This window comes from Diceros bicornis, chromosome 5, assembly GCF_020826845.1.
Source record: "Diceros bicornis minor isolate mBicDic1 chromosome 5, mDicBic1.mat.cur, whole genome shotgun sequence".
In the NCBI taxonomy this organism is placed as follows: Eukaryota; Metazoa; Chordata; class Mammalia; order Perissodactyla; family Rhinocerotidae; genus Diceros; species Diceros bicornis.
Window position 1 is genome coordinate 65,266,943 of NC_080744.1, and position 8,970 is coordinate 65,275,912.

At 52.8% G+C, this 8,970-nt stretch overlaps 1 protein-coding gene across 1 annotated transcript; it reads left to right on the forward strand.

The window, feature by feature from the left end:
* The first annotated feature begins 1,905 nt into the window (after positions 1–1,905).
* Positions 1,906–8,243, forward strand: NR2E3 (nuclear receptor subfamily 2 group E member 3). Its single transcript, XM_058540468.1, has 8 exons — positions 1,906–2,030; positions 2,603–2,729; positions 2,902–3,005; positions 3,095–3,343; positions 3,476–3,651; positions 4,551–4,797; positions 5,046–5,151; positions 8,111–8,243. Exons 1-8 carry the CDS (start codon positions 1,937–1,939, stop codon positions 8,241–8,243), a joined length of 1,236 nt encoding a protein of 411 aa, XP_058396451.1. The 5' UTR covers positions 1,906–1,936.
* Positions 8,244–8,970: the final 727 nt, after the last annotated feature.

Here is an 8,970-nt window from a genome sequence, read left to right on the forward strand (position 1 = left end):
AAGTTCAAGGAAGATGCCCTTGGCTTTGGAGGTTAGGTGGAGCTGGAGACCTTGCAGTGGAGGGTCCTGAGGGGCTGCCTGTCGGGAGGGGGTTTCAGGTGAGGACAGAGTCAGAGGAGGTCAGGTAAGGGGCCTCAGTCCAGTGGCCTCTATCTTCTGAGGCCCTGGGAAGAGGATTACCCTGCAAAGCCCCTCAAGCTGGTGTTCCAAATCCCCAATAGTGCTTCCCTGTCAGAGTGAGAGTTAACCCCACTTATATAAGAGCCCTGCCCTACCCCTCTGTCCCCTTAACTCCATGATCCTTCTAGAAGCTTCACCCTGTCCCCCCTCCGCCTTGGGCTCTAAGGGGGAGCCAACCCCTGCTCCCAGGCTACCCCCAGAGGTGAGCCCAGGTCTGCTGAGGATAAGTGGTCCCCTCCAGACCAACATGGGGCTCTCTGCTCCATCCCCGGCATGGGGGGGAGTGGTTGGGGGGGCAGAGAAGAAGAGAAAGGAAAGGCTATTTACTGAAGATTGCTCTGTGATCTTCTCAGTAACCCTGGGAAGTAATAATAATAACAGTCCTTCATTTATTATGCTCGAAGTACCAGTCACTGATACACTTTGAGAATTATCTTACTGAGTTTCCCGACTACACTACAAGACAGGTACTTTCGTCCTCCCTTTTTACAGACAAGGAAACGGAAGCTCAGACAGGTTAAATCACTTGCTCAGGGACTCATGGCTGGCCTGTGAGGGAGCAGGGATTTGAACTTGGGTTTGTCTCAGCTCTCCCTACCTTCCTTCTGGGGCCTAGGGCTTGGTCCAAGGAGGCACAGACTCCTCCTTCTGCCTCCTCCCGTTCCATCACTGGACTCGAGCTGGGAAGACTGGGTCTGGGGACAGCTGAGGGACCATCCTGCCTAGGACTGTGAGGCCAAGTCATGGAAAGGAGGGGATGCTGCCTGAGATCCCATAGGCATGCTCCAGGCCTGTGTGCTCACGCCCTCCTGTCCTGCAGGCCCAGCTCCCCAGGTGGGTGAGAAAAACACCTGCCAGCTCCTCTTTTGCCACCTCACAGGCCTGAAGGAGACCCTCCACATTGGGCCCCAGGCCTCACCACCTCCAGGCCAGCCTCAGACCCTGCATTGTACCCATTCCCACATGTGATGGGAGCTGCCTCTGTGCCAGGCATCTGGGGAACGCTAGCCTTCCAGGGGGGCCAGGACCCTCAAATTCTGGGCCCTAAGCAGTCCCTTATCAAGGGATTGGGTAAGAACTACCAGGGTGGAGAGCTGGACCTATCTACCCAGGACCCACAGTGAGCATCACATGCGCAGAGTCACTCACAGATGCACACACACCTCAGCCACACACATTTGTCCCCAGACGCATGCCCAGCAGCTTGAAAGATTAAAGTCCAAGGGAAGTGGAGTCTATACCTCCCTTCAAGACTTGGCATTGAGTGGCAAACTGCTTGAAGGCAGAGGGCAGAAGGGACCTGGGGACATTCACTGAGCAGCCAGGGGCTGGTGTGGGGGCAGGACTGACCGGCTCCTGGGGGGCACCTTGGTAATGCTGCAGGTGTGGCTAGTTGATCCCCTGTGGAGACAGTAAAGATTAAGAGGATCATAAGCTGCGTCCAGTGCTGCCCTGGGAGAAATCTCCTCGAGCCAGAGCCGCTGCTGTAAGGGGAAGTTGGGGCAGCTCCTGAGTTCAGACAGAGGGGACCAGAGGCAGGAGGACAGAGAGGAGAGATAGAGGAGAGAGACATAGACAGAGGGAGACTGAAAGGGCCAGGGAGAGGGAGAAGCAGAAATAGAAGAGAGACAGGGGCACAGAGAGACATAGAGAGAGGGAGGCAGAGGCTGGGCCCAGCTCAGCGATCCGGAGGCCACCCTCAGACAGGAAGGCAGAAGCTGCCCTGGGACCAGCCAGGACTAGGCCGACAGCACCCATGAGTTCCAACATGGCTACAGCTGTGCCAGTGGCTGTGGCCGCCTCTAGGAAGGAGTCTCCAGGCAGATGGGGCCTGGGGGAGGAGCCGACAGGTATGCCTTTCCTAGAGGTAAGGTCTGGGCCCTTGGGGAATAGACTGTGGGCCAGAGGTTTGCAGGGACCATGAAAAGATCCAGAGCAACTCAGACACAGCCCCAAGGGCTAGGGGCAAGTGTGAGGGAACCTGCTGGCAAACCCAGAATCCTAGAAACATGGGGGTCAGATAGGACAGCTGAGCTGATGGGGAAGGAAAGAAGAGAGAAGCACCCTTGGGTTTGGCAGCAGAGGTCCCTAGTGGCGTTGTCAAGAATGCTTTTGTAGGATGATGGAGCCTGAAGCCACCCGCACAACGGAAATGGGAGGTGGGGAAGTGAAGGTAGAGAGTCTAGTCTTGTTGAAAATTGACCATAGAGGGAGGCGAGAGGGCAGAACCTGGGTGGGGTGTGGGGAGGTGCATAAGGGAGACACTTTTCCAGATGGGAGAGACACGGGTGTGATTAAATGTGCTTGGGCAGGAACTTGAGAACGGGGAAAGGGAACGAGGAGTGGAGGGGGGTCCCTGAGGAGTGGGAGGGGGTGTGTGGCCCTGTCCTGGCCCAGCCCTGACTCAGCCCCTACCCCTCAGGCGTGGGACCCTCACTCCAATGCCGCGTGTGTGGAGACAGCAGCAGTGGGAAGCACTATGGCATCTACGCCTGCAATGGCTGCAGCGGCTTCTTCAAGAGGAGCGTGAGGCGGCGGCTCATCTACAGGTGAGGAAGGGTGAGACCGCCGCCTGGAAGAGCCTGCCGGCCTCCTGCCCCTGCGGTCCCTGGGAGGGGTGGAGGTTGTTCAGGGGAGAAGGGGCCAGAGCAAACATGTTCAAAACCCCGGGTCCAGGGCCTGGGCAGGACACTGACACCTGGGGCTCCCCTCCTCCTGCAGATGCCAGGTGGGGGCAGGGATGTGCCCAGTGGACAAGGCCCACCGGAACCAGTGCCAGGCCTGCCGGCTGAAGAAGTGCTTGCAGGCAGGCATGAACCAGGACGGTGAGTCGGGGAGCCAACCCAGAGAGCCGTGACAGAAGAGATGGGGGTGCATGACTGGTGGGGTGTCCTAACCCTTCCTGCCTCCCCAGCGGTGCAGAATGAGCGCCAGCCACGAAGCATGGCCCAGGTCCGCCTGGACAGCATGGAGTCAGACACAGGGCCCCGGCTGGAGCCCTTGGTGGCTCCCCCGGCCCCGGCAGGGCCCAGCCCGCGGGGCCCCACGCCTGTTTCTGCAGCCAGAGCCCTGGGACCTGGGGCCCTTACACCTCCGGGGCATCACCACTTCATGGCCAGCCTTATAACGGCCGAAACCTGTGCTAAGCTGGAGCCAGAGGATGGTAAGTGGAAGGACAGCTGAGTTTCCAGGGTACAGTGGGGCTGTGGCACCCAGCCTTTACCCCCATACCTGAGCCCCTGAGCACCCCCTGCTTCAGAGCAGGGGCTGATGTCACAACCTTCTCCTCCAACAGCTGATGAGAATATCGATGTCACCAGCAATGACCCCGAGTTCCCCTCGTCCCCATACTCCTCCTCCTCCCCCTGTGGCCTGGACAACATCCATGAGACTTCCGCTCGCCTGCTCTTCATGGCTGTCAAGTGGGCCAAGAACCTGCCCGTGTTCTCCAACCTGCCCTTCAGGGATCAGGTACACCTGTCAGGCGCCCCACGTGAGTCAGCCGGGTTGGGGACACATACAGCCCCGTGCAGGTGACAATTAGAGGAGCACGCCGCTTGGGGATGGTGGTGGTTGGGGATGCACATGGCCCTGAGTCAGTGATGGTCAGGGGTACATGTCTCAGGGACGTGACTGTTGAGGGTGCTCCCATCTCTGGGCAGAGAGGATGGTTGGGGTGCGTACCCAGGGGACAATGATGGCCAGGGGCACATAGGGACTGGGATTTGAAGGCAGTGCCTATGGCTCACTGGGTCTTGTTTCCTCCTAGACAAACCCTCAGGTCCTACAGATGCTCCCTATGTGACGGGGTGGTCTGCACACCCTGAACAGCACAAGTGGATGACTCTGGGCTCCCTTGGAGCACAAAGGCCTCTGAGGTCAGGGCTTGAGTTTCAGTCCAACCTCTTCACCTCTAGGACACCCCTCTGGGCTTCTCATGGGCAAGCAGACCTGTCAAGATAAACCCAGGAAAAGAGGCTGACTGAGGGTCTGAGCCCTTAGCCAGCAGTTTGGATGGAGCAGCTCAGAAGTCAGGCCAAGTCTGCTGAGTACACTCAACTTAGGATACCCATGGGGGAGCATCCCTGAGGCTGCCCAACTTCCCAGGGCTCTAGGCTTTCCTAAATGTTCCAGTAGCGGCTCTGGATGGAACCCATAGAGTGTCTTGGAGCCTGGGCAGCTGGGTCAGATGATGCCAAATTCGAGATCTCTGGGCCCCCGGCTGATGTCCGGCAGAGGTCAGGAGAATGTTCTGGGCATCCAGGATCAGCTCTTCCTTTCTTAGGGCACCTGAGAAGGTGGCAGATCTTCCAGGCTGAGCCAGAGGAGCTGTATATCAGCCATCACACTCACCCCCTCTCTGAGCACAGGTGATCTTGCTGGAAGAGGCATGGAGTGAACTCTTCCTTCTTGGAGCCATACAGTGGTCTCTGCCTCTGAATAGCTGCCCACTGCTGGCCCCACAGGAGGCCTCTGCTGCCAGCAACTCCCAGGGCCGGCTGGCACTGGCCAGTGCGGAAACTCGCATCCTGCAGGAAACCATCTCACGGTTCCGGGCATTGGCAGTGGACCCCACAGAGTTTGCCTGCATGAAGGCCCTGGTCCTCTTCAAACCAGGTAGCTGAGTCTTTGCCTAAGCCTTAGAGAAAAGTGGTTGGGGACGAAGAATGGGAATTCCAGGGACTTCCTTCTGCCTCTCACTTTCCCTCCCCACGTAGAACCAGATATGCATATCTCCTTTTTCCCTAGGGGGCAGAAGGAGACAGGTACAGGGCTGGGTTCACCCCTCCTGAGGGCCCTGGCTGACAGTGAGGGGGGCAGGGAAGGCTGGGAGAGGAGCTCACTGCTGCTTCTGTTTTCTCCAGAAACGCGGGGTCTAAAGGATCCTGAGCATGTGGAGGCCTTGCAAGACCAGTCCCAAGTGATGCTGAGCCAGCATAGCAAGGCCCACCACCCTAGCCAGCCTGTGAGGTAACCTGAGCACGTGTCTACCTGCCCATCTATCCCTTCACCTCTTCACAGCCCTGCCCACCTCTCTGACACCATCTCAGGCCCGCACTGATTAGACGGCACAAAGGTCTCAGTTCGACTGGCACATACCCAACATGTACTGTGTGCCAGGCAAAGTGCCAGGCTGCAGGAGTGGGGACCAAAATGTGCATAAGACAAACTTGATGCCTTCCAGGGATGCCCAGCAGTGACCACACAGAAGATGAGAACCACCCGAGTCAGATATTGAAGGTTGCATATAGCTGAAGGAGACAGAGACCCATTGGGAGTGGGGGGTGAAAAGCAGAACTGAGAGGGAATTTGTGGAGGCAGGGCTGGACCTGGAAGGAAGGATAGCGTCTAAAAGAAGAGAAATCTTCATTTACAAAGGGAGGGAGAGAGAGAGAGAGAAGCAAACATGCATGTGTTCTTAGGACAGGAGCCCAGTTTGGAAGATGCAACAGATTGCTGCCAGTGGGAAGGTGGGAGATTAAGACAGAATGGCACTGTGGGACCAGCCTGTTCAGGACTTTGAATGCCAGACAAAGGCCATATCTGATTTGGAAGGAAGAGGAGAGCTACTGCAGGTTTTTGAGCAGGTGGATGTTGTACACAGAGCTGGACTTTACGCAAATTGGCGTGGTAGTGAGTACAGAGTATACAACCAGGGAGGGAAGCAGGTACCACCATCATCCAGGGGAGTCCATGGAGTTCTGCTCTTTGGGAGTGGCTATAGGGAGTGGAAGGGAGATGCAAGATGTGAAAGCCTCCAGGAGTTGAAATGGATCATATTTGGCACTTGGGTGGTTGTAAGGAACAAGGGAAGAGAAGCTATTTGGGAGAAGAGGTAGTCAAGAAATAAAAAGGGAAGTCAGGAGGAAAAGATAGTTTTGAGGGAACATAACAAGGTCCGTTGGAGGTGCAGAGGGACATCTCACAGGGATGCACTTGCATAAGCCACGTGCATGGACAATAGCCCGCCCCAGGCTGAGTTTGGGGGACAGTACCTGCAGGCCGAGAGTGTGGCTGGGGGGAGGGTAGGGGCAGGAGCCAGTGCTCTGGGACTGCCCAGCTTGGCCCAGCACCAGCAGATACAATGGAGCCTCGGCAAGTTTGGGCCACTTGGCCTCCAGTTATCTGTTGGCTATTTTAGACTATATTATCTGCATTTTCTTGGGGCTCCCAGCAGTTCTCTCTGAAGAAGTAAGCTAACATGGGCATCCTTGAATCACCTCTAAGCTGATAAATGAACACAATAAGAGGTAATTTCCCTTTAAGAAGAGTCAAAGTATACAGGGAATATACCATGTTGCACAGAAAGATTTCTGCTCCTTATGAGCTTAGGGAGAACAACTGTTCCTAAGCCTTGACATAGCACCCTAAGAATGGTCATCACAGACACCAGACACCAGTAGCCCTCCTAGGCCAAGTTTCTGGTGGCATGAGCTCACAGAGATGTTCGGGCATATTGGTTTTGTGTCAAATTTCAAAATTCTGATTAAGAATTCCTACATCATTTCTATAGCAGTTCAATACCAACTACAGGCAGAACTGAGTGTCGAGAGAGTGATTTGGGGTTCTCTGAGTCAGTGTATTTCGGTTTTTAAAAACTGCAATAGCTAGAAGAAATACAATTTCCATCACAACCCAATGCACATACAGACATTGAAACAAAGTCCCACCAAATAATACTTGCCCTTATTTTGTATAATTTACTCTATTTCTTTTTTAGTTTTTTAAAGAAAGGCTGGTTGTGATCCAATAAATTTAATTTCAGACTCACTAGTGGATCAACTCCTGCAGTTTGAAAAACAATTTTTCTACCTGACTTTATAGTTACTTCTTCCTGACACTGCTTAGATCACAAAAACAGAAGAGGGGAAGAAACAGGGGAGGGTGTACGATGCTCAGTGCCACTCACTTGGCACTCACAAGAGAAAGAAAGCCCTTGGGTTGGCAGACCGAGTTCAGCAGATAGCTAGGAGGTGGCGGAAGGCGTCCCATAGACCTCCATGGTGGAAGTTGAGCATGGAGCTGCCCCACTTTGGAGTGGCCTCCATGACTCTGGGCATTGACCCCAGCTGTCAGGCCTCCTACCCAAGGAAGGTCTGATCCCCCGCATCTGTCTCTCTTGGGGCTTCACCACCCACCTTCTCTGCACTGGGGACCCCAGCCTTGGCAAATGGTTTTTATTTAAAACTATATTTACAGGCTGGCCCGGTGGCGCAAGCGGTTAAGTGCGCGCGCTCCGCTGCGGCGGCCCGGGGTTCGCTGGTTCGGATCCCGGGTGCGCACCGACGCACTGCTTGGTAAGCCATGCTGTGGCGGCGTCCCATATAAAGTGGAGGAAGATAGGCACAGATGTTAGCCCAGGGCCGTCTTCCTCAGCAAAAAAAGAGGAGGATTGGCGGATGTTAGCTCAGGGCTGATATCCTCACAAAAAAAAAAAAAACAAAAAAAAAACTATATTTACTTTTATTCTGGATGAGTATCTCCGCCACAAAAGCTATGCTTCAACTTCAGAACATTTTCACTAATGGCTACTCTCTAATCATAAGTGGCTTACAGAGGGGAATTTATATTCTTATTCAAATATGTATAGTGTTAATCATATAATTATCATAATAATCATATATGATTAATAAAATTCATATATATTAATATAAATAACTTCTCACTTTATAATCTTTACACATAATATTTATTCACTAGTTTCATCACGCTCCTCAACTAAACAAATTGGAGGGGGCCACAATGAGTCAGGGGTAGGTGATAGCAACCCCAGTGAATGGGGCCTTTCCTCAAAATTCCTCCTTACTTGCTCTGGCTACCTCGCATGTCTCCTCTGCTTCCCCCTCTGCCTTTTCTGGGAGGGCACTGCCCCCAGGGCTCGGGCTCCGAAGCTGATAATAAAACTGATGGAGTCCTCTCTCCTGTTCAGGTTTGGGAAATTGCTCCTGCTCCTCCCGTCTTTGAGGTTTATCACTTCTGAACGCGTTGAGCTCCTCTTTTTCCGCAAGACCATAGGGAATACTCCCATGGAGAAGCTCCTTTGTGATATGTTCAAAAACTAATGAAGATGGAAGTAAAATGAATACAACCACTTTGGAAAACAAACTCCTGAAGCTAAATATTTGCCTCCCTTGTGACCTAGCAATTTCCCTTGTAGGTATGTGTACCTAGCAGAAATGCCCACCAAAAGATATCATAAGACTATTCATAGCAGCTTTATTCATAATAGCCCCAAACTGTACATTGACAGTAGAATGGATTAATAAATTGTGGTATATCATATAATGGAAAACAGCAGTAAAAAAAGGATGAACTACCAATACATGGGACAACATGGATAAATTTCACAAAGATAAAAGTTGAACAAAAGAAGCCAGACACAAGTTCTGCTTATACAAAGTTCAAGAACAGGCAAGACTAACCAAAGGTGATAGAAGTTGGAATAGTGGTTACGTCTGGGGTGGGTGGTGGGGTGATTGGCAAGAGGCCCAAAGGAGTCTTCTGGGATGCTAGAAATGTTCTTTATTTTGATATGGGCGGTGGTTTCACAAATTTATTCATTCATAAAAATTAATTGAGCTGTGCACTTAAGATTTGTGCACTTTCCTCTATTGTGTTAGACCTCAATAAAAAAGTGAAAACACAAAAACAGGAAAACATATGGGGCCGAGGCTCTCCCTCTGAGGACACTAAAGGAATGAGCACAAGGTAGTGAGTTCCATCTGGTTTCCTCTCCAAGTCAGAGTTCAGGTGCAATGAATTCAAGCCCATTGAAAAATCTCCCACAGG

Coding starts and splice junctions, on each gene's coding strand:
- NR2E3 (XM_058540468.1), top strand. CDS start 1,937: ATGAGTTCCAACATGGCTACAGCTGTGCCAGTGGCTGTGGCCGCCTCT. Junction 3,006..3,094: donor GGCAGGCATGAACCAGGACG/GTGAGTCGGGGA, acceptor CTGCCTCCCCAG/CGGTGCAGAATGAGCGCCAG. Junction 4,798..5,045: donor CCTGGTCCTCTTCAAACCAG/GTAGCTGAGTCT, acceptor TGTTTTCTCCAG/AAACGCGGGGTCTAAAGGAT.